This window comes from Vanessa atalanta, chromosome 16, assembly GCF_905147765.1.
Source record: "Vanessa atalanta chromosome 16, ilVanAtal1.2, whole genome shotgun sequence".
In the NCBI taxonomy this organism is placed as follows: Eukaryota; Metazoa; Arthropoda; class Insecta; order Lepidoptera; family Nymphalidae; genus Vanessa; species Vanessa atalanta.
This window is the reverse complement of record NC_061886.1, coordinates 3,479,610-3,507,144: the sequence shown is the minus strand read 5'-3', so window position 1 is coordinate 3,507,144 and position 27,535 is coordinate 3,479,610. Positions and strand designations below refer to the sequence as shown.

The window sequence follows — 27,535 nt, the reverse complement described above, 5'->3', positions numbered from 1 at the left end:
CGTGTTAGTTTGCGTCGTCGCCGGTCCAATCCCTCCCTAGAAGTACCGATACTTGCTTTCGCCAAGCTTCAAGCTTCAGTCAACAGTCCAAGTTATAACTGTGCTGCCAAGTGCCACATCGTAAACACAATACAAAACAACACTATATTTTAAACAAAAACTCTTCAACGTTTGATCAATTTCATTTTAAAATGCGTAAAATAAGATCTGGGGTGAAATAGGCGAGTTCGATATATTATTGTATTCTTATCGCGGCAGAGAAGAGGACAGCTTTAAACTGTATAACTACTGTGTTATCTTCCCTGTGCGATGTTGGGGGAAAGTTTTGGTTAACAAGTTGGATCTGATCGTCTACTGGGACTTATTGCGAATGTGTATTGAAACGTTCATCGCTATCCACGGGCGCACTGCTATGCGCCACGATTTGGTGCATTTTATAAGACACACATCCTCTGATCACTACTGCGAAGGAAGACTTTAGTTACTGAGACAGGTAAGAAGTTAATTTAGGCATGCATCGTCATAATACGTTTCTAGAATTTTATAATTTTATCTTATGTAAATCACGCAACATATAGATGTACCTACTTGTGTTTAATGAGAGTAGTGATAACGACAATTACAAAATAAAAAAAAGTGACGATAAGGTTCTATGTCCACTTAATCAATGCGTGTGTTTAATAAATGAAATTTTTAATTCAAAAAAATTAAATGAAAGAATTGTAATTATAATTTTGTTCATACAATGCAGAGTAATATTTATAAACACATTGCCACACAGTAACGCATTGTCTGTTCTTAATGAATGTTATTTTGTACAGTATTGGTAATGGCCATGAAAGTGTATGATTGCTTAAGATCTTAACGCAAAATTAATTGATATTTATAAATAATTCATGTTTATTTTTTTATAATAATCGTATTACTTTAGTTCGAGTTCGAGTTCTTCAGGCACATTAAAACAACGATAACAACAATGCGTTTTACAAGCAAAAAAAAAAGTACATTTAAAAAATTGAAAAAATAATACAAAAACATAAAGAATAAACTTCGAGAATAATTATGTGTTGTTGGATTTACATCTTGGCTTCATGAATAGAAAACTTCAAAAGAAGATGAGAGACGTGATAGGTTTTTATCAGCGAATGAATACATGCGGGTAGAAAAATACGGCTAACTACAAGTAATTCAGACATGTACCTAGTTGTAATGGAATATTTCCATTTATTGTAGCAAATAATTTAAATTACGAGACGTCCGACAATTAAATCGACTTTTATTAAAAATAATAAGTAATTATGTATAGAACAAAAACAAATGATCTTATATTTATTTTAAATTTGAATCCGAAAAAAATATTTATTTCATAATAACACTATTAATATATTATACAACAGTCTAAGAAAAAACTAAGTGGAAAAATATCCTTTGTCTCGATGGTGTCGGTAAAACATTCTTACCTATTGCATAATCCGATACCTGTTATTGTAATTTCATCTAAGTATCCTATTCCCGACTATAAATAAATCATACAAATACCATTGTCCATACTATATATGTCCATAACATTACATTTACTGTTTATGATATGGAAATTAATGTTGTATAAACAAATTAATTCATTACGTATAGATATCACCACAGGTATTCTGTAAGAAGAAACTCGAAACTCACCTCAGAACACGAGCGTGAAATGTCAAAATTTGATATGCGACATTGATTATAAAATTTATCGATACACGTATCAAAATGGCGTATCACCGTGAGCCAGTTGTCAACATTTCACGAGTGATATACGAACGGAATTCTTACAGTCTTACATAAAGCTATTTGTTGAATTAAGCGAATCAACACAACCAATAATATCCGTATTGCTAGCTTTGCTGTGAAAGCAGAGACGCCAGGGACATATTCTACTGAAAAATTGTCACTTTATCGCAATCGAATTAAAATGTTATTATGGAGGTTTAGCTGTTTTCACCTGACCTGGCCACCTGATATTAAGTGGTCATATACAATGGCGCTGTAAGAAAGATTAACCATTCCTTACATCTTTAATGCGCTACCAACCTTGGGAACTAAGATGTTATGTACCTTGTGCCTGTAGTTACACTGGCTCACTCACCCTTCAAACCGGAACACAACAATACTGAGTACTGTTGTTTAGCGGTAGAATATCTGATGAGTGGTCGGTACCTACCCAGACGGGTTTGCTCAAAGCCCTACCACCAAGTATTCTACTAAAACGATCCATTTGCGGTTTCGGTCTTAATTGGATCGAAGAAGTATCAGAAACGTTACATAACTGTTCGAAATTAGTAGAATTTTCCCTCAGTTACGATTGAACTGACGTTATTTTTATGAGGAATAGTACGAGTTAAATCGTAAATAGTAATTTAAGCCCCCAATTGAACATTTTAACGATATTAATGAATATTTAATACATCACATTAGCTGTCTGATAAACTCCATTCACTAATAATTTTGTTTAAGGAAAAACATTACAATTTACGTCGTAAAATATAAAAGTGAGTTCAGGGAAATCTTATTACAAAGACTTCGTTAATTATTTTTAAGTTGGTAATTGGTAATTCCAAGATATACAATTATATAAATATTTGGTGCGGATCAATTAAAAGGATGATTAATTTTTCTAAATACTCTTTGACTGATGCTTATCACAAGAAATACAAGTTGGCGAATGTCGATTTTTATTATGAATGACGTTCATTCAAGTAAGCTCATATTGAATAAAAAATGTTCATGTTATATTAAAAACACTGCCTATTTTATTCAAAGCCAACTATACGATATAAGAATAATATTTATCAAGAATGTTTTATTAACTGACATTTTATTTGAATGGGTATTATCCTATAGTTTACCTACGTATTAAATACGCCTAGTAAAAAAATTTACAATACCATGATTTAACAAATAAAAACAGAAAAAGTTTATATATTTTTTCTATTCACTACATTTGTTGTTGTTGTTGATGGCCTAACGATTCTCAGCACTCAAAAAAGTCAGTTTCAAATAACAATAATTAAATTTGAAAGCTCTAACGATACAAGTAAACAAGTATAATGTAAGTGATAATTACTTAGTGGACAAAATTATGACATGAATATTGACAAATTATGAATACATTGAAACAAATAAATAATATTTAGGTATTCATACTTCTTTAATTTTTACAAGCACGAAACTCAAATTTGCTTTCGAAATCTGGTTTATAAGTATATTATATAAGAACATGTTGTATATAACGGTGTCCTAGTTATCAGCCAGTGGGTGTGGTGATGAGAGTGAATGACATTTTGTTATCTGTTCTGTCTAGAAACTCATTCGGTCGCCGGTCGTCTTAATTATATTCATCAGTTTTAACGTAGCTGTGAGTTATAAGAATAGCGAAAAGTTTTTCTTACCATAATAATACCGAAATAACTTTAACAAATATCTTTAAAATGGAAAATATAATTAAATTAATACAATAAAATATATATTTCAACAAATATAATTATTCGAAAACTTTGAGATAATTTGAATCATTTTGTTTTTTTTCGTAACAAATTAAACTTAATAAAAACTTGAATTCGTAACTTTTTTTATCTTCAATCTGAAGTATTTAGCAATTTTAAAGTTTCAATTGACTCCAATATAGAAATAATAATAATATAATATATATATATATATTATCTTTAATACTTAATACACATATGTTAGCTATTACACTCAATTTAAAATTTTCAGAGTATGTACATAATTTTATTATAAACCCTCAGCAGTACATATGTTACCTGTTTTACAAGTTAGATGTTGATTCCAAGGTAACCAAGTAGGGTCAGAATGACAACGAAATGTGTTAATTTTGTTCTACTTAATATAGGCTACAAATAAGCACTTAGGTACTTTGTTATACAGTAAAATCTCGCGGCTACTTTAACATTTAAAATATAATTGTAATAAAAACATCTTATTCTGTACAAGGTTATGAAGATATAATAGGATTATTATATTAACGAATTAAACGAAGTTCTTCAAGTATATTTGCTTTGACATGATTTTTTTCATTTATATTATTTAGGCGGACAGCCTAGTGATGATCACCTAAAGATATCGGCGCTGGAAGAGGAGTTGTTAACTCTTGTGCCTGTAATAGGCTTGTTTCCACTAATAATAAATCGGATGGCTTTGAGTTTCTAATGATTAACCATGATAATTAGTAAATAAAAAAACAACTTTTCTACAAAAATAATAAAAGATTAATTATATTTTTGGAAAATAAAATCGACAAAATGAGGCATTTAATCACGTGACATTAAACACCAATCAGAGTTGCGTGACGTCACACCTCGCGAAACAAGCGCGGAACGCTACGTTGTTGCTATCAATTATCATTATGGCAGATAAACTGGGGGTACTACTTGGTTCTGGATCTTTCAAACACTCTGCGATTATTGGCATTCGAACTTCGTTGGTATACAACCTGGTTTCATGCGCACTTGTGTCTTTACCCATAATATGATACTCTGTATAATTAGTCATATCATTTGGCAACTAAAAACATAAGAAGAGTTTGAATTATTACATTTTATAAAACGAAAATAATATTTTAACTCAAACAAATCATAAAGTCCTATTCTAGTCCTAACATTTTATAGGTTATGTGTAATATATTATATTTGCTAAATTCATTTCTTTTACGATACATTTATAACTAGATATATAAAGTTGTATTTAATACTTACATCGAAATGATCTTCACAGAAATAAATTGTGGAATTAGTTGACAAAATAAGAGCATCTTGCCTCCATGCCATTTTTAAGCACTTTATTCGTATTTATTTATTGTTTGGTACGTATATGAATAATTTGTCTGGCGTTTTTATCATTGTACTTTCACATTGGGGCACCATACAGTATTTATAATACGAGGAATTCATTATTTATTAAAAAACACAATTGACTGTCATACACAAACACGGCTGTTTCGCGAGGTGTGACGTCATTCAAGACGCCATGACAGTCTTGGCCTTTTTCGCGGTCAATTTCAAGTTCATTTCTAAAAACTCAAAATACTAACATAAAAAACCTATTTTTCTTAAAATAGTATATTTTTGGGGTGAAATAGATGCTAAGCTATAGTTTTAAACTAATTTCCAAATTTTGTCAACTAGCCTATTATACGGGCTCATACATTCCCGCCAATAAAGATGACAGTGGGTTGTCCTTATAAAAATGTCAAGCATTCCTGTAATTTAATATTTTTTATATGCACTCGCGCCACACAAAGGCCACAAATAAAATTAAAAAATATATATTTTTTGTCGTCGAATGGACAACTTTTACTCTAGTTGAGTAAAAGTTGTTCATTATTCTACAAGAGTAAAAATTTAATCTGTATGTCTCAGTCATATGTTGCCTTCTCTCCTTTTGAAAAGAAGGCTTAATTTAGCAGACTGCTCAATGTGAATAAGCATAATATGGCTTTTTTAATATCTCATGCAGATTTTATTTGCTATATTTACCTTCAACACCGAGATTTTAAACACTAATAAATAATTTCCGGGTTTCAACCCGCTATAATCGGTTAAGAAACTCATGCGCATTCTAGCCCCTGACTATGTCGTCTAAATAAATCCTTTATTTACCTTGTAGAAATTTGTTATTATTATATAATTATATGTTATTAAAGAATTGTATACTAGAACCGCAAAAATTTTAATATTTACCTGCAGGATAATACTCATTCAATTTTGAGGAAAATGTTAAATTGGAAGACATCTTTCATGGATGAGGAATTACCGGCGACTCAGTGATATATGTATAAATTGTCGTTTATATATATTTGATCGTTAAAAAGACAATTCCAGACTACAGACTACTAACCCATATGAATAGTACTTAAAAAAAGGAACAAAAACAAAATAAATCTTAATATTTTCGGAAATTTATAACATTTTAGTGTACGAGAAAAATTCAATTATGGTGTATTAATGATATGTTGTATAATTGAATTATTATAAACGTAGACAACTTTTCACGTCACATATTAAAAATATTATTAATATTAATACCAAAAGGCGTTGCGCTGCGTTAAGTTTTTCGTACATACATATATTGGCCTGGTAGAATTTTTCATGATATAGATAGTCAGACGAGCAAATGGGCCAAATGATGGTAAGTGTTCACCACCGTCCATAGACAATGGCGCTGTAAGAAACATTAATCATTTCTTGCATCGCGAATGCGCCACAAACTTTGGGAACGAAAATGTTATGTTCCTAGTGCATGTGCCTCCACTAGCTCATTCAACACACCTTAAAGCGAGAACACAACAATACACTCCGTATTGTAACTGCTGTTTGGCAATATTTTTTTCAGTTCGAGACACATAAAAATCGTCTCATCATATAGTCATATAGATTTTACTTGCAATGCAATATTAATATGGGTATAGTGTTATTTACACATTTAATATAAAACAGTACCTATAATATATTTGAATTTATTTCCGTTGTTTCAGATCGCTATTGATGGCGTTACTGAACAATCGCGGTGATTGGTATTTGTATATTTGGCTTATATATCGTAAAATCTATTCAGCTGTTATATGGTTACTTGGCAATCATTGTCGAAGTGATAAGAGTCGGTCTGTGATAAGCGCCGGTGTCAGCAGCCAGTCGATTGGAGGCCTCCACAGAGTGCGGACGCGTCGTAGGAAATCACAGCAGCACCGTATTAAGCATATCGTCGCACTAGTGAGGAGACCTTCATTGAGAAGAATAGTAATGGCACCAGGACCGAGTACTGCATGTGCCATGATGGAGGACAAAGAAAAAACTCTTTCAAATGGTAAGTTTTTAAGTAACACTCTCAGTTTTAAAATTTGGCAAGCGGACGAGGAAATCGGCGTTTAAAAAGCGATGGTTTCAGTGAAAGCTTTGTAATGTTGGTGACACAGTTTCCGTTTTCAGAAAATAAGTAAATAAGACTCTTGCCATTGTTTTAAAACAATATTTTATAAGAGAGAATTGAGTCGAAATATACCTACGATATTTATTTTTAAATCGAAAAGCTATATACTTACCTATAATTAAAAGTAAATTGTTTTCAAATAAGAGCACAATGCAAAACTATGCACGTAAATAATAAGTAAAGTATATGTACTTACGTACTTCCGTATCGTTTCATTTGTAGTCTTGCCTTCAGTAAGGTTAATATCAATGAGGATCGATCTTTGTAGCTTATTCATAAAAGAAGACAAAATTAATTATTGTAAGCAAATACTGGCCAATTTTACAAAAAAAATGCTACTTATTTCTACATATGATATATCATTATAGTAACGCAAAAGATCTTCAGCATTAATTAAAACACGTGTTATGGTGCAATTAAACATTGCGATCTCGAAGTCCATTTATAAATTGAATTTTCTCTTGAAGACATACTTGGCAATGCAATAGATTCGTCATTCAAATTTTCCCATTGGAAATAAATCTAACTGTACTGACAGATTTTCCGGAAATCAAATTTAGAACATTTTGTTTTCTATTTTTCAAACATATTTTTTTTTAAATTCACGGACTAAGCGGTTTAATCGAATTTGAAAATAGTTTTATCGATTACGTAGAACTAATATTCTCGAAGTGTTCGAATTTCGACTATAAATATTAGTTAAACATCCATATTTAGAACGCTTTTTTTCTCTAAAATTTTAATAGCTGTGCAATAAAAAATACAGATACTGCTGAACTATTTCGTCTTTGCCTATTTATATAAAGAATGTTATTTATAAATAATATGAAATTTAATAATGAATCTTATACAATGCGTTTGAGTTCAGGGTAACTGAAATGCGGAAGATAATTTGAACAAGCTTATTGTATCTGTATAAAGAACTTGAATGTTTCTAACTTGCATTGTTCACTCAATCTAAACTATGAGTATGATTTATGGAATCAAATATCACGGTTGGTTGAACACGTGAGATAACCAAAGATTTCGGGGTCTAACTCTTGCTAAGAAAAAGTTGCTTGGAGATATTAATCTGAAACTTCTTCTAAAGAAAGGCCTTTGGTCACCCCTGAGACATTTAACGGCTATTACTTTATTTAACTGTTAGTAAGTGTTTAATATCAATATACTCAATAACAATAACGAATACATTACTTTTATTCAAGCCCAAAAATATATATCAGCGTAATATGTTATTAAAAATATGTATCGTGAGTATTAACTCTACAAAGAAAAAAACATTTGGGAATGTATTTTAAAGTAACTTTTTGTATTTAGTCCATGTTTAATTAACTATATTATATTACCGCTTACAAACTTAAAAAATATTTGATTATGAGATAAAGCGAAAGATTATAAATCCCTTTTACTCAGTTTTATGAGAGGCTTACACGTATGCTTAAGATATTATTCCAATGGACATACATTTAAATGTTAGAGGAAAAAGCGTTTTCGTACGTTGCCGTTGTTTCAATTTTGCTGCATCATTGCTTTGTCAACAAATTACTTCATTGTAGTTTCCGAATCGAATATGTATATCTAACCGACGTTAATACTAACGTTAGTAAATAATTTGATATCAAATATAACATTGTGTAATCAAAGAATAACTGGAAAAAATATTTGTTTCAACGCGATAATCTCAGGAACTGAAAGTGATTCCTTTTGTGTTCCTGTTGTCATAAGAAGTTGGAGCGATTTGGCAAATTGCATGAAAGTCTTAAGGATATGTCTAACTCGTTCAAAAAGTAGTACTTATCTATGGGATTATATTAATACCTGTGATGAGTATTTTGACAACATTATGTATTGTCTATGTTGGATACTCTCACACAGATATATACTATTAAAATATATACGACATTAGAGATAGAGTGTGATTATAATCAAGGCTGCCAATACCAACTTAAAGAAATCTTTTATTTAAGTTTATATTATATTTTGAGTATTGTATCCGATTGTATGATCTGGCAGTTATAATAAAGACATGTACAGGAACATGCGTGTATAATCCAAATTAATTGCGATTATAACCGTGGGACGCATCAAACAGACCATACGGTAATTGTATAAACAGCCAATTAACAAGTGTATAATTAAACAACACTGTGTTAGGCAAAGCTAATTTAGATAAATGTTTAATTTTGGGTGGTATTATACTTTTTAGTTTTCATCAGCCTACTATTTTATAAATTAAAAAGGGACACTAAAAACGGTCGAATCTTCTTTATAAAGTCTGCTCATTGATTATAATCATAGTTTGAATTCTGGTATATTATTATAAAACTTGCTTTAAACATTTAATAAACAATAACATACATTTTAATGTTAAATTCTACTCGCGTGTCCATTCTGAACAATCCTCACGCAATTTCCATCGATCTTGACATTATAACCGTCGTGTCTGTTGCCGCTATCTCTGAATAAGTAAAGTAAAGAATAAGTTGATTGGTTTTATAGTCAAGATTGAATCCGAAAAAAAAATATTTTTTTTTTAATTCTATGTAAAAACCATCAAGGAGGCATTATTCATTGCCAGTTCTTAAGTTTCTTATATAATTCGTAGGATTCATTATGCGTCAAATTTCAAATCGATTTTTCGACGCAAGTCGTTTCAATAAATATAACCTTGAAAGCTTTTGCCTATATAAAGTTGAAAATGTTCGAATGTAAATGTTGTCTACCTTATGGAATTTTATTTAATGTCTTCGAAATAAATTATTGTAGGTATGGAATAATAATTATTATAAAAAATGAGTTTCTTAGTTCCTTGTACCTTAATATAACGTACCTCAATATTCCGAATTCCTCGATTTAACAAATTCTTCGTAATCCCCTTGAACACTCTATAAGAGTCAATGTAAAATATCCCTTTACATTACGAACATTTTTTGCGAGCAACCTCTTTTTAACAAATTTTCAACTATTAAGAAAAAGTATAAATACCTCAAATTTGTCAACCCAAAACCTTAAAGTCACCAACAAAAATTTTTGTTATCTCCCTAATTGTTTTCAAATAGGAAATATATACAGTAATTTGACAAAAATGTGTTATCATTTATTAGTAGAAGTTGTTAAGTACGTAATGTGAGATGAATAAAACTGCTTTATTACCTCTTTATAACGAATTTTAGACCAACCTAACCTCAACAAAACAAACCTCAGTTTAACGAATTACTTGATATAACGAATATTTACTTGTTCCCTTCCGATTTGTTATATCGAGGTTGTACTGTATTTATTAAATTTGTTGTGGCTCCGCAGACGAAGCAAGCACAAAATCATCTTGATCATAGTGGACTTGTTTAACTTTATTAATTCGTGGGCAGTCTTGTAAAACCTCGTGTCATAGCAATTGAACTTCATGATGAGACGAAATGAGTTCGTCAACAGAACAAAGTTGTGGCACGAATATTGTTGTGGCCGCTGTGACGTCAGACCACGCACAGCCACGCCCCCAGCAACGAGGCCACACTCAAACTGCTTATCTTTAGACAAAGCAACTATTTATTGTTACTTGTATCTTATAATAAACGGTGTCAGGCGTCTTGTAACGTTATTTTCATGGTGTCAATATCGGATGATATTTAATATTAATGATCTTGTAATATAAAGCATTGTAATGATACTTTGTGAAGTTAACGTAAACAGTCATATATGAAAATGCAAGACTACTTATACAAGCGTTTTTTGTTGAATAACTTGATATTTATAAAAATGAAACAACTTTGGGTGCGATGAGATATTCCAAGGTCGAATTTATGTACAACGTTTATAAACGTAACGTTTGAATAAACATTACATTTTTATTTTTTTCTAATGAATAACAGTCTAAACTCTGTTACGTGTTTTGAGTTGTACACGTATTATTTCAAGGCCTATGCTTACTTATATAATTTAATTTTATAATAATAATATCTATCTTTACGTAACCAAAAACTGACGAAATTTAAAAAATATTATAATGATGTTCGAATCGTATCAAATAAAAACTAAATACGTTTTTGTAAACAATTTGCGATTCCAAATATAGATTCGATAAAAACTTGTTTGTTTGCCTTTATCACGCCCCATAATTTATCAGTGGGTGTGTTGCTACGTTCAACATCTTTAAACACGTAGGCAAATAAACCTATTGTTTAAATGTTTTAAAATTGCTCATATATAATAATATTCCATAACAAGTGACGTAGGTTTTAAAATTCTGATTATTTATTATGTACGACTGACGTTTGCCATTTATACTATGGTCACACACATCAACGTCATTCGTCGTAGATTAAATTCCTGCTTTTAATAGATTTTTGTATCAAACTATGGTCTTGTTAATAGGTTATGAACTAATGTAACCAACAGATTTAATGGAAAAAATTGTCCTAAATTATGACTTTCATTTATTTTATTTGTGTAAAGTAATACACGTGACTTTTGTATATTTAAGAAATGACAGGTTAAATATAAGTAGGAAATCAAGAGAGTATATAAAGATAAGTAAGGTTGATGAAGGATAAAAAGAAAATGCAGACGACAAGTTCAATGACCGTATCGGTGTAATAATCGATTATCTTAAAAGCTTATTCGAATTTTGAATTCTTCCGAGCGGCTATTAAGTATAAAAGTATTTTTGGTCTTAGTATGAAAGGATATTTTAGACCTGAACTTGAATAATTACATGCAAAACCCTACATACATGAAATAAATGTATTAAAAAAATATAAAGCTACACCTTTGGTTTTTTAAATCTATTACGTATTTTAAATAATTTAATATTATTACTTTTAAATGGAAAGTTTAAGATTCAAAAAATTAGACAAGTACTGTTACGACATACATAACGATAGAAATCCATTTCTGTGGCCGTTGGCTCGTATCCAAAACAATGTGGACGTTCTGACGACAACATAACGTAAAACTACTTTATGATATGTAGATTTATAAAATTCTAACTCTTAAGTTTTTATTTGCGTTAAAAAATTATTAAGTTATCTGAAGTTTAAAGCTTTGAAAATTGCAAACTCCTAAATTAAATAAAGTTTCTTAAACTCCAACATAATAATAAACAAAATCTGCAGGCACATTTCTGGATCGCAGCGTCAGACGGTTTTCGCGGAATCCCTCGTATCTATTAATAGACTTTAAACTCTCACTGGGACTTACCCCAATTTCACATTACGACGTAATATGTTTGTTCTGTTTAGACTTTCTAGATTCAGTTATCAACGTCTAAGCTAGCCAGGTCAGTAATGAGTAATTGGACGTTATGACCCGTCGATTGCACGTGCATTGTGCACGGTATGCAAGCGTGAACTTTGACGTCATTCATTCACCCCAATGCTTGTAAAACCATGTCACTCATAACCTCTAATTACACAAATATGTATCTTTGATAAATCACTATTTTCTAGTAACTTCATAACAAATGACTGGCATAATTCTTGGGTGTAATTTTTTTCATCCATTGGGAAATTATTTTCTAGGCTATTAAACAATATTCGAACAGTTCGTTTCAACAAATGATTATTAAAAGATGTCTGATTTCTAATATAAATATTGTTTGATGAAAGTTTACTATTTTTCTATATTAAATCATGCACAACAATGATTCAATAAATATTTAGGATCAATATAAATGTAAGAATTTTGAGTTTTGCTTAAATATTTAAGTTAATAGACACGACAAAACTAATTTTCATTGACTGAACGTTGTGTTTAATTACCTATTTTACATTAATTTATATTCATTTTTAATATATTTCGTCATAATTATTAATTGATATATCGACTTTGAAGGGAGGTCAATTTTTTTTGGGACTATCCCAATTTGTATCAACTTTTTTATTGGTGATTAATTGAAAGTACCTAAATATATTTCGTTTCTGCTGAACTGTGCACACTGAGATCACCCATCTAATAATAGTCAGCGGACCGTCGTCTAACGATCCAATAATAGGTTTTGCCTGATATATAGGTTTTGTCAAGTTGGAAACCACTCGGTCGATGGGACTAAGAAATAATTTGAGTACGATTTATAGAAAGTAAGAGTTTCACATTTTTATTAAAATACTTAATAAAAATGAAATGTTATATATACTGGATGTCGACAGATCAATTTACAATGTTTTAATTAGTCTGGTTCTATTTTAGGACTAGCAATAAATAAAATAGGTTACATAACTGAATGATGTAGTAAATAAACCCTAAGTCGTATCAGTCCAGTCACTAGTGGCGGTTAAACTGCTCTCGAATAGATCGTACGTTTCCTTGAGGGTACAAAGTCCAACAGATGTTGCCACGAGAACGTTCACCGGGCTTGGGGCCACCGCTTATATCTCTCTAGATACATACATATACATACTTCTTTATACTTTGCGAATTAAATTACAGTATATACTTTTAAATGCAAACATTTATTACTAAAAAAACATGATTTTTGGAAAGAGTTACTTTATATAAATACTTTAAATAACGCAATTGTTGGCAAGAGTTTTATCCGTTGCTATCTCTAGATAAACAGAAAAAATAAAAGATAACGTAATAATTATTTAAGTTATAAAGCAACAAGAATGATAAATATTTAATGTTGTAGCTTAAAGATATAAGTATAAAAAGAATAATTATTTGTTTTATAGAACTCTTGTTATAATTATTGCTTGTTACACAATATAGATGTTAAAATAATACTGTGTATATATAACTTTGTTTAAACCGTGCTAGTAAACTAACAAGTAAGTAGTTATTTGAGGAGAAAAGTTAAGTTTTATCTACCACGTTGCTGAAATGCATCTTGGTGGATACTGAATACACATCCGACCCATGCAGGTTTCCTAAAGATGTTTTCCTTCACTGCCGAATGGGAGGTGAATTATAAACACAAATTAAGGACATGAAAATTCAGTGGTGCTAGACTCAGAACTCGGTATCAACTAACCATTGGGCCATCTCGACTCAAATAAACTTACTTATAAAATATGAAGTTTATATATTATACTCATTATAATAAGAATTAAGAATTTTTTTTGTTTATGAAAATTTAGCTTATCTGTGGCTTGCTTTGCAAACTATTTTTTTTTTGTACACACTTGTTGATATGAATCGAGCACTGTAGTATGTTACTATGCCAGATTTTATATGCCTTTTTAAAAAGTTATTTAGATTTAAAGGAGTTTTTGCTGAATATTCATTTTTTCATATTCATTCATTCATGTGTGTAATAAAAATATGATTATATTAAGACTCAGCATAAAAATAAAGACGCGGAATATTATAGTGATGCAACAAAATCTAATACACAAAGCTAATGGAAATTCACGATAGTGTGAGTTTTAATTCATAATTTGTTAATAATACTTCAATCTATACTAATATTATAAATGCGAAAATAACTCTGTCACGCTTTCACGGTTAAACTGCAAATTTCATCAAATAGGGTTCGTATTTGATGAAATTTGGTATGAAGCTTGAACCTCAAAGAAGGATATAGGCTTTTTAAGCCACGGGCGACATCTAGTTTTTAATAAAATTAAAATGTGAGAATTTTAAAGCATTAACAAAAATACGTTTTGCACTACCAGGAATAACAGGGATGTGCATTCGCCTGTATTTTTTATCCATCTGCCTTCTCAGCTTAGTATGGAAGGATTCTAATATAAATTAAGTTCTTATTAAGGTATATGTTACATATAATATTGAACTATGAAATGTAGCTACATATATTACATGCAACTGTTTTTGCAAGTGATGCATTCTTGCGTATTATTTATTTATCATATCCGTAACTTGTTTACTAGACGGTTAATATTCTACTAATTATTTTAGACACGTGTTGGAGGGATAAGCAAAACGTGTTGAAACTATTATGAAATTAATTACAATATGAACAATTAAATAATAATAGAAAAAATATTTGTTTGAAATGCGTGTAAATATTCATTTATAGTCCAAAAATAAAGTCAGGTACTTAGGCCCTTTTAAAAACCCTTCTTCTTAATTTACATCTTGTATGTTTAAATTGTATTTCGAATTGTGGAATTTGTGTGGTACAATTATCACCAGTATTAAAATTATTTAATAGTAAAAGTCATTTAAAAAAACGTGTATTTATATGTATACAAAATGCTGTGTTGGCTGTTGAGGATTTCGCTCGTCTAGAGCAAATCCAAGAATCAAGTCATACTTAACATAAAAATGCTTGGTAATACGAACTGAGCCAGAATAAAAAAAACAATTCCGTAGAATAAGGGGAAGTGGTTGTATTCAATTCTTGCAAAAATGTGCCATGAACAAAAAAAAACATTGTAAGTTGACTAAACTTGTAAACTAATATATAGTCGGAGCAGATAATTGCAACATTGTTTTGTGAATAGTCGTTTTCTAAAACGTTACCATGACATAAAACTTTATTGTCTTGTGTAAATATAACTTTCTTCGTGGATATATTTGAATATAACTAAGAATACATCTAACGCAAGTGTTACGAAATTGTTGCCGGAAATTTAAATAAGATCTTAAGATATTAAAAATCTATGTAATTTTATATCTTAAGTAACGATGACTTGATCAAATGAAATCACAAAGCCAGCAATCTTTATTCGCAGAAAATTATTATTATCAATAAAAACAACCTGATAAATGCAAAGCGAACATTAGACTTTTAATCCGATATCGACTATCGTGGATTTAAATATAAATTAAGAATTATTCGTATCAAACATATCCACAAATATCCGTCGATAGCGACTAGCGAGGCGTGTTTCATTCGTGACGTAAAAGTTTGTTTTGCTTTTAAAAACCAACATACGAGAGGGCGCGCCGGCAAGGAGCATTTTTATTGGTGGACATAAAATAACACGACTTGTTTTCTCTTTGCGACTTGTAAATTAAGGTCAACTCGACCGGGCAACGAATATACATACGTAGGTTGAATTTCGATGAATATTAAGTAATAATTAATAGTGTTGATTTTATCTCTACTAATTTACCAACGTATTAGTGATACCACTGACAAGACTAGTACAAATACCGTATGGTATGTTAATTCCTGTGGGTGGGTACCATCTATGGTAACTCACATGTGATGGTGAGTGAGTCAGTCTAAATACAAGCGCAAGGAACAATGTCTTAGATCCGATAGATGACGACATATTGACGCGTGAGAAGTGGTTTGCATTTTTTACACTGCCGGTATCTATTGACGAAGGTGACCCATTATTATCAAGGGGGGCGTTTTATTGATTTTATAAATAAATAAATTGATATCACTTTACATTATATAATAATAAAATTCTACGATGCGATTATTGTATTTTACACTCAAATAAAATGTTAATATTTGTGGCTCTATTTTTATAAATTTTCGAATGGATGTTTATGACACAATCATATGATACATTACACAAATACGTTACAGCTAGTAAAAAAATAAACGAGTATTATGTTATGGTGTAAAAACTTTTTTAATGTTTAGTTTGTATGCGTACAGACCTCGTTTTTATGTAATCGCTTTGAAATTTGAACAGTCTATACATAAGAAAAGATAGCAACCCGCTTCGGTAACAAAACTTTCTGTTATGTCTTGATTTTATATGTAATCCACGTGCTTCTTACTTTTACTGCTACAACAATATTAATAGTTGTATTGTTGTTATATCAGTTGCAACAAAGACACGGTCTAATCAGAATTCTAGAAAGTATTTTTTAACTTAACTTCTCAAAACTTCATATATATTAACAGAAAATAGCTACCATTTCACGCCTATTGGACGTGATAGTTACTATATTTAATACTCATTGGTGGAATATTTTATGTTTACGCGGATATTGAAATAACCAATGAAAAGCGTTCTCTCATTCTGACCCCTCGGATATGATATATCGTGATGAGGTCAAGATATGAGGTAATAATAAAAATATTTGCGATATATATCAGACTTCCCCACATAAATAGCTTCACTTGAAACATATTTCATTATTATATTATGACGAGTAAATTGTGAACAGTCATCAAATAATATAGAAATAACAATTACATTAATATAGTTAGCAACAGTTGGAAGAAAGCGCAATGATTTATATTGTAAAATCCAAACCCAGTGAGTGTTACATTTTAAAAACATTAATCTGTTCTTTTACAACATTATTTCCTAAATTTCGAAAGTTAAATAAAATTTATTAATACTGTCATCATATTGTACACAGGTTTGTTTATTTTTTTTTTAATTTATTAATTATATTGTCGCAGTGACGATGCGTAGACGTCGTATCAGTCAATTCGCACCGCTGCTGATCGCGCTGGTGGGCTTGCCTGCACGCGGCAAGAGCCAGCTGGCGCACCGCTTGTCCAGACATCTCAACTGGAATGGGGAGAGCACTAAAGGTACCTAAATATTCTACATACATACGAGCATTTTTGTTTTTAAGTAAATTGGCGAGCAAATAAGTTAGCTGATTATGATAGACCTTCGCACTTATAGAAACTTATAACAATCGCTAGCTATGGGACCAAAGATGATTTATCCCTAGTGCATGTAATTATAGTAGTTCATTTCAACCGGAACACAACAATACAAGGATTTTTTTGTTGTGGTAAACTTGGATGATACTCAGTCAGATTGTATCGTATGCAGCTACCGCCGGTAGACTGTTATTAAACGAAGGACAAAAGTTATTCATATTATTACAAAAGTTTTAATAAATTCATTTGTAATTATAGTTAATCAAATGAATAATATTATAAAGAAAAAAAAAATACTTCGTAATTTATTCTGTTTTTCAAAACGTTATGGAATTTTAATTAGGGCGAAGATTATAAAGAACATTTAACTTCATACAACCAGTTAGTTATATGGGATAAACAAAGTTAACAGATATTGAAATACAGACTTAATAAATTTATTACCACGCCTTGACCTGCTTGAAAACGTCTGGTAATCTTGACTTGTAGACTGATAGGCTGTCCTAGATATTACGAATAAATATAAGGTACCTAGTGCCTACTTCGTTCTATCCCTTTCATATGGTTCTTGTATAGAAATACTTGTCAATATTACCTGGACTTTTATTTTAATTCTGACCCTTAGGAAATTAGGTTTTCTAAACTACATAGAGTCAATTCTGAACGGTTACATTTTAATTATTATGAAATAATTTCTCTATTGTTTTAGTTTTTGACTGCAGCGAGTATCGTCGTCGCCACATGGCACTTTACGGCAGCCATGACATCTTTCGCGCGGATAATCAGCAAGGCTCTGCGATCCGTCGTCAGAGCGCACGCGAGGCCGTGCAAGATGCTGTGCTGTGGCTCAAAGATGGGAATAGTGTTGCTGTAAGTATTCATGGAATTATTTTTTTATGAACTCTCAACAATTAATGATAAAATTCGACCGGGTAACACAACTAATGGTAGTTGCTTCGAGCCAAGCAAAAAATAATGTTGAAAGTAAGTAGACAGTTAAAAATTTTTTTTTTGGAGAAAATACATTATTATTTTTATATTGTTCTATTAATTTTAATAATAAGTAAATAAAAATAACCATTATTTGGTTATTTTTATTTATTTATTATTTATTTTTGTTTACAATTAGTAAAATCTGTTTTATATTATGATATTGTATATAAAAAGTTAGAATTTACTTTACGCTGTACATATGTAAGAAGATAATCGAATTAGTTAGCTACATTAGCCGGACATATAACATCTCCATTACTTACCTATAGGTTCGCATCCTTTCTGGAACATTCTAATAAGAATTTAATATTTTGTAAACCATTCCGAACTTTGTCAACAACATTCAAGCAATAATTACGCAGCCGAGACTAGAGACTTATAAATTAGACTAGAATAGTTCTATAATGGTCTATTTTCATTTCCAGTAATACTCATGTAAATATAATCAGTGTTTATTAGGCAAGGCCAAGTCTATAACGATAAACGCATTTGTTAGAATAAGAGATGCGCATTAAATATTTTGTTTATATAGCTTGCATTATGAAATATTGTTATAAAATATTATATACTTTGTAAGTAATCATTATCATATTCGTTATAATCATAGTATTGGGTACTTGGATATGAAAAGTACAGTATTGGTATGAAGCCATAGGATCTATCAATAGAGCGCGGGTCGTATCTGATAATTGCTTTTGAAAAAGAAATGTTTTTATTTTTTTTTATTTTATTTATTTATTTAAGCACGCTAACAATATATATATTTGACACACTTACATAATTTCAGAAGTAGACAATCATGTTCTTAATATATACATCAATAACTAGCGTACATGACTTTCACAAACAACTCGACACGGAACAATTATACATATATATTAAATTTATTGAATATAAAATTAGAAAAATTAAAACCTAATAGAAAATACCTAAATAGAAGTTTAACAAGCTAAAACTATTTAAGTAAAATGATTGAAAAGTTTTCTTTTAAAAGCATTCAGAGAATCACTAAATATGTCAATGCCAGGTATATTTTTATTAATGGTGTTGTAACTTATGCATAACCTTGCGATAGGTGCTTGACTTCCCATTTGTGTTCTTGTTTTAGGAATATGAAATAAATTACGAATTTTGTTTCTTGGATATTTACTAGGAACCGAAAAAGATATACGCTCGACTAAGTTAGTACATTTAACACTGTTATGTAGAATTTTATATAAGAAACACAATTCGAGGACTGTTCGTCTGTCCCTCAGAGATATCATCTTACACCATGTTAATCGCTGATTATATGGCTGCCTATGGGAGATTCCACTGGCTGAAAAAGCGAGACTTCTCGTGAAAGCACGCTGTATACTTTCAACTCGTTGAGAGTGGACATTAAAAGTGGGATGTTGAATGTTGAACAATTGCAACTCATATCGGGTATTAAGTAGCAAATAATATATCTTCGTACCTTTATTTACATTAGAATTATTGACTTTAAGTCCTTTAATATATATTTCTGTATTGATGATGATATATTTATTTTTAATGTTTCTTTATATATGAGAATATTCCATCTGTAGAATAAGACGTCTATGAGCCATCCTATGTTTGTTTAAATAAATCAGGTTTCTGAAAAATTACTTAATTTTGTTCTAGATTTTCGATGGCACAAACATAACAAGGGAGCAACGTCGGGAACTAAATGATTACTGTATCTCTGATATGGGCTTCAGGATATTGTTCATTGAATGCGTTTGCGAAGACCAAGAATTACTTGAAAGGAACATAATTGAGATTCTCCACTATTCCGCTGACTATAAAACGATGAGTGAGGAGGAAGCTATAGACGACTTGAGGAAGAAATTGGAACACTACATGCGTCAATATGAACCGATCGATGCGAATTTAGAAAGCAACATAAACTTCGTACGCGTCGAAAACATGGGCGAAACAGTAACAGCCCATAAAGTTTCAGGTCAGAAGGAATCAGGAATTCTCGGTTATTTGTCAGGAATGAGAGCTTTGCCACAGACTTTATACTTCACTCGGGTAAGTCAACCAATTTATTTGAAATTTATTATAATAGTGTAAGAAGTATTTATATAAAGAACTTACCTATATCTCCAGTGGACTTATATCTCTAGATAAAATACGTGGATCTGATGAGAAGATAGCGGGATTAAATCTCGGCAAGCACTAATGAGTTTTTGTCTTGTGTTTAAATTTTGAACGAAACCATTGTTGCCCGGATTCAACGCAATTGCGTTCATATTCTCCAACTGGTAGTAGAGCTGAGTAGTGTTTTTTTTGTACAGATTAAGCGCATAAAAGACGGCATTTACGGACTAAAAAAAATAAATTTAAACAAATGTTGTATGCTGTTAAAAATTTTCAAGAACTATCTTAAAAATTATGATTGAATGGAGCGGCTAACATTTCCCCTTTACGTAACCACTTGATAAGTTTCCGTTTACATCCGCTTAGAAAATCTATCATCTTAAAGCAATCCGTAAACAACTTATTTGTGTAATTCCGCTCGTTCTAAGTAAACATGACTTGGAAAACAGGCATGTCATGTAAATATTATTAATAAATCAGTGTTATCTTTTCATACGTGTATCAAATTCAGCAACAAGATATAATCGAAGTTGTTTTTTCGAACGATTTATTTTTTAATATATTATTTGGGATTATTGAACGATAATCGTTAATGTTTATTAAAGTCAATGAGGCATTACTCAGTCAATTATAATTGTTATATTTTATACAAATGATTGTAACTATATCTACTCTTATAAATTAACACAATCGCTTTTAAAAAAAATAATCATAAAAAAATTTAAACTTTGAAACTAATTTACATACTAAATATTACAAAACATTCCATAGAATGTACATGCTGCTGAATCCTTCAACCAATGTTCATTATTAATAAATTGTTTTGATGAATACTCTTTGTTATACAAGCTTTTATTTAACTTCACCTGTGTACAGCAAACTTAGCAAATTAATTGTACATTAGGTCCATTTAAGTTAGATGAGTTGACTTTTTGCACACTTTTTGGTACTGGTAACACACAATCTAGTGTATTAAATATTGTTGTTTTAATACAAAGTGGCCGCTAATTAGAAACTTGTATTCAAAAAGTTTTTTTTTTCTATAACTTTTCTACTTTATCGTAGATTTAAGTTCTTTTTTTTGCATTATAATTTTTATAGCCTCTTTAATGTATTTAATGTTTGTAAAGCTTAGGAGTAATTTATGATAAGTAAAGTATTGGTTTGATCATTTTCCACCAGCACGGGGAGAGCGAATACAACGTTCTCGGTCGTATCGGAGGTGACGCAGCGTTGTCCCCGCGGGGAGAGAGCTACGCCCATGCGCTCGCGGAACACCTCAACGGGCTATCCGTGAGAGAACCGCTTACTGTATGGACATCAGAATTACGACGCACGAAGCAAACGGCAGCTGAAATTTTGGCGCCCAAAAGATCTATCCGAGCTCTCAATGAACTGGACGCTGTAAGTTTAGTTTTTTGGTACTTATATTATTTTAAAGTAACAAACGAAGTATTTTTACCAATTCAGTAAATGTAATCTAAAATTTAGGAACCATGTCGCATTTAAATTTACACTTTCGAAAGAGGTCGAAGGTAGTGGGTGTAACACTTACTATTATTCTTCACGTCACAACACCTACCAACATTGTGTAATAAAACCAACATTGTACATGTATTTCAAGAACTCGCTGTATATATTATTAATAATAATTATAGCTATAATATATATGTAATATCGATGTTTTAAAACCAAGGAATATTGTGTGACTATTTTTCTTAACTACCTAAATGGGTATTATATAGATCTTATAACAAAAGAATCGATAAAGCGGATGGCCTTCGAAAGGGCTTTGTCTTTGTTTAATGTCACATCTTGTTATTGTTTTTGTAAACATCGTGATGTAAGCGTATTTATCGATACGTGTATCGATTTTTCTGAAAGATAATAGATAAATATGAATAAGTATAACACATTATTATTGAAACGAAAAATAATTTTAGTTCAGTGGTGCTGATTATCTTGTACTAACAAAAATTTAAACTTAAGTAAGTTTTAATACAGGACTAAAAATGTATGTGGTCGTTGCCTCGCCGATTTAATAGCAAGTTTATACAGCCATAGACCCCCGGGGTTCAATCTCCGAGTAGGGCCAATAAAAAAATTATTGGGTTTTTTAGTCGAGAAGTTCTCAGTCGCAATTTACACGCTCGTGCCTCGGAAAGCACGTAAAGTCTCTTTGCTCTTGAGCCTGAACTCGCCCTGGCTGAAATCGGTCAAACCTATAAAATGTTCTACGTTTAACCGATTAAAAAATAAAAAAGTTCTAGATATTAGGTAGCGCTTCTAAAACTTTCTACGTCAATTATGTTAGTTTACTAAACATATTATAAAGAAGTCCGTTGTAAGCGAAGCTAAAATTAAAATTGAATGTTTCAATGACCTACATAAACATTTTATATAGTGACAACACTAAGCGAAAATGAATACATCGAACGTTAACAAAATTACACAAGAAAAATACGAATTCTTGGATAATGTTTTTTTTATTTTTGACCCAAGTTGTGATCTCTGTGACATTGAATTGAATATAAAAATAGTTGAATAGAGTAATTCAATTTGGCGGTTCATTCACATCTCATTCGTTCCATAAAATATTTAGCCAATTGGCTCGATTACAAGAAATACAATCATCATAATATATTGTTCAATAAAACTATACGTAGTTTTTAACCTTCGTGGAAAAGTACTTATAGAAGAATTCCAATGGTTTATTAGCGGCACTTGTTTCAATATTAGGTTAAATATGTGTTTCTATGAATAATATTTAACCTCTTACATATATTTCTCTTAAATCTCAATAAAATAGGCATTATAAATTATTAAAATTAAATCTCTTCGAATTAGGTATGCAACAATTGCTTGATAACAGCAAGTTATCAAACAGATTATTAATCATTAAAGTTCAACTCAATAACATCGAGTCTGTTTCTATTTAAATGAGGTTCAAATCATGCGAATCGCTGTTAAAGCTCTTTAAATAAAAAGGAAGATTTTTTTAATCATTAAATATACAACATCCAAACAAATATTTTTGTAGTTGACGTCATAAATGATGAATTATCAAACAATCTCATGCTTAACTAAATTTGTCTTCATCAGGGTATTTGCGAAGGGTTAACCTACGAGGAAATGCAAGAGCGTTTCCCACAGGAGTTCGCATGGCGTGACCAGGACAAGTTGCGCTACCGGTACCCGTGGGGCGAGTCCTACATTGATATAATGACAAGACTACGTCCGGTTCTGTCAGCTTTGGAGGATGAACACAACGTGGTTGTTGTAGGACACCAGGCTGTGTTGCGTTGTATGCTGGGATACTTCCTTGATGCGAAGCTTGGTGAGTTGATTATTAACTAAACGACACATCAAAAATCGCACTCCAAAGAAACCACGTTAAAGTAATATCGTCAACGACACGACAATTTCTACTATACCTAAATACATATATTTGTTTAAGCGTATGTTTTCAAGGGCATCGTTTGAAAACTAAAAAATAGCTTTGTGTTCGGAAACTGTTACAGATCATCTATCATACAGATAACAAGTTAAAAATAGTCCTGCAAAAACGCTTATCTTGCATCGAAAGCGCTGACGATAAATTATTGTTTATTTTAAGCGCCTGAAAACTGCAAGATTTATTGTAATATTGAAATAATCATAAACATATATTTATACTTTGAGAAAATTTTATTGGGATAATTTAATACTTCTGATGTCTTTTATTGGTTTAACTATTTATTTTTTTAAATAGAGACGATTTAATTTATTTTCTGGTAATGTTTACTCTGTAACAATAGAGGCTTTGGCAGCGTGGGATATTATTTTTCATATATATCGTTTTTATTACAGATGAGCTACCCTACATGAATGTACCTCTGCACACAATCGTCAAGTTAACATCATACGGATACAAATACAAAGTTGAGATGATAAAGCTGCCTATAGAATGTGTGGATACTCATCGTAAACAGCCTAAGGTAACTATTACACACACATATATATTCACATCTTTTTGTAAAATCTATTTTCTAATTTAGTTTTTATCTAATTTATTACAAAGCATAACTGACGTGTAGTATATATCAAAATTTAAATTTATATTATTTGATATAGCAACACAGAAAGCAATACGGAAACACATTTAAAAAAAGTTAATCGCGCTATAGTAAAATGCAACAAAGTACAAATATTACTACTCAGATTCGTGTTTAATGAGGCAATACTCGAATCATTAGACTTGATTTTGACCGGAAATATTAATTTGAAAGGCATTGAAAATTATCCATTACCTTGTTTTTAAATAGAGCAATAAGCATAGTATGAATCATCGCAAACCTATATAAATTAAAAATATATTTTAACTAATTTTGTATTCAGTTGAGCGATAAAAAATATATCGATCAAAATTATCCGCCTGTAATTATTAACAAATTGTACGAGATAACATCATCTAGATAAAACTTATCGTATAATTAAACCTTGTGTAATCTTAACAAAGATAAAAAAGTATTGTCTATATTCTCGTACAACATATTACGCATTAAATAGTACTTTATATTAAGTGGATGACAATTAATTAACTATTAGCATTAAAACTCCTTGATTGACAAACATTTCTTGTGCAATTAAATCAAAATATAAGTACTTAATCTATATTCAAGTAGGTATTCTCTATAATCACTTTTTAGTTGTATTTTTATACTTGTTATACATGACTTGTAATAGAACACTTTATAAATCTATCATGGTACTAGTTAATAGAATTTTACACTAAGTAGGATTAGAGATTTTTAGTAAAAAAGCATGAGAGATATCACATACTTTTTTTTTACCTGATAAATTAGAACATTTATATTACTTTCGAAAACTAATATATCCTAATGGTAAACTTTAATTTTCCAGAACTGCTCAATCAACCGCAGCACAGCGGACGCGCTTGTCACAGTACCATCACACTACGATACACTGCCATCAAATCTCTGGCAAAATACAGAAGCACAACTTTAGGCCATCGGCCGGGCTGCGGTCCGCTAAATTACCAAATCAGCATTAATACTGGGTTACCCAATCCCCAGTGTGGAAAGGCCCGAGGCCATATTCGCAGTTGTGACAGACCGCGAATGAAGATGTTCAGAAGCCGTGTAGCGATCATCAAACTATCTGTGTCTCGTTTCCTCGCCGTATGCGAGAGAGTGACGGATGTATAATGAACGTTGTTTTAAACGATTGCAAGACTGAAGGATCATCCGAAACGTCAATGTAGTTTAAATCGATTTGTGTTCTTATTTTAATGTTTAATTTTCCTAATTATATCAAAATTATAGTTATCTTCGTTTAATTATATCGATTGTAAGAATATATTTTACTTTAAGTTACATATATGTTAGTGAAGTAAAATTATTTTGTCGATTTATATCATAAAATGACAAACAATTTAATGTTTTATTACGTAGGTATTTTGTAAGTAGTATATCATGTCAATTGTATGTTAAAAAGCGCGTTAATGTACAAGCAATTGAATTAAATACATCTTTTACATCGTACCTACGTGTTAAATTTCACAATGTATAATTTGTACGTTTCTACTGCGTCTGTCGTACTTTTTATTGGACTCGAGCCAATGCATGAACTGATCACGAGCCGATTGTATACTGTAGCTAGTATAAGTGTATTATCTATGGTATACTGTACATCGCATTTAGGCTTTAGAAAATGCCACTTCAGTCACTGTATAAAATATAATCCATAAATAAAGCAGTTTTGTATCAATTTTAATATACATATTATAAAATATATATTGTTTGTCATAATAACATACATTTTAAATCCGAACGTTTGTTACTATATCTGTATTATACAGATCATATCATCATTAATTAGGTTAAGGTTATAGTTAAGATAATTAAATACAAAGAGATTTGATTGCGACTGCTTGCAATTGTTTCATGTTTTACCTATTCCATATAATAAAATTAGTCGAGATATGCTCAAAGAAGTTACTTAAAAACAATAGAAAATAGACATCTGCACGTGTATCCTTGTAAATTAATAATTTATAAAAAAAAAATACCATGAATTGTATATTTTCTCTGACAAAAAAAAAATTGAAAATGTTTTTAAGAAATGTCTATATTTTAATGTAACGTAATTTTTAGATTTTGATATTTTATCTTTTATTTTAGTTTACTTTTTAATTAGGCATAGTGCAGGTGTGGTCACATAGAAAAATAATATAAATTTATGTTTGTTTAAATATATACGCGTACGAAACGTGACAATAGACTTTGCTATTGAATACTTTTAATAAGGGACGTTGGAGTAGTATTTTTTTTAAATGTAGTTTACTCCTAAGAATAATTCTCTATCAACGTAATGTTATACAATAATGTCAAGTTTACATAAGGCAAATTATAACATGACAATCGTAGATAAAATATATTTGTAGTTTTTTTTTGTAATAAAATAATGAGTAAAAACGGTCTTTTATTTTTATATATAAAACCTTATTAAGTAGAATAATATTTAATACTCGTTTTACGGGTTTATATAAAGCTATAAAATAACTGATGTCAGGACCTAGAATTCTACAAAAAAAGTAGATAAAGCATAGCGGACTTGCTTTGAAAACACGTATAGATTCTTGGGTAATAAAAAATAAATTAAATATTGTATCGTACAAATCGGTATATTATGTATATTTTCAACAAACTCGGCAAATTAAAAGTTATTACACATCCGGTTCGTTATCCACAACGTAATCGTCATCTTTTTTAAAAATTTCATCCTATTCCGAGCAGTCCTTCGAGTAAGAAACATCTAAACACAAACATTTTCGCATTTGCCTTCAATTTTTGGCTTAAGATTTTTTTATATTTTTGGTTAGTCTTCTCCGAACCGCAGTACTTAATTTTTAATTTGAAAATCAATAATTAGGTGTAATGCTTTTATTTTGTAAAAAGTATTTTA

General features: G+C 30.5%; 1 protein-coding gene across 2 annotated transcripts; it reads left to right on the top strand.

Annotated features, from left to right (window-relative positions):
• LOC125069685 (6-phosphofructo-2-kinase/fructose-2,6-bisphosphatase-like) lies at positions 1 to 27,038 on the top strand. 2 transcript variants are annotated; one of them, XM_047679214.1, is made up of 9 exons: positions 1 to 493; positions 6,530 to 6,858; positions 17,258 to 17,392; positions 18,180 to 18,340; positions 20,108 to 20,500; positions 21,752 to 21,973; positions 23,672 to 23,906; positions 24,419 to 24,546; positions 25,472 to 27,038. In XM_047679214.1, exons 2-9 carry the CDS (start codon positions 6,540 to 6,542, stop codon positions 25,574 to 25,576), a joined length of 1,698 nt encoding a protein of 565 aa, XP_047535170.1. In that variant the 5' UTR covers positions 1 to 493; positions 6,530 to 6,539; the 3' UTR covers positions 25,577 to 27,038. The 2 variants fall into 2 exon arrangements, with proteins under 2 accessions (XP_047535170.1, XP_047535171.1); XM_047679215.1 differs by lacking the exons at positions 1 to 493; positions 6,530 to 6,858 and adding an exon at positions 16,967 to 17,108.
• The last annotated feature ends 497 nt before the right edge of the window (positions 27,039 to 27,535 follow it).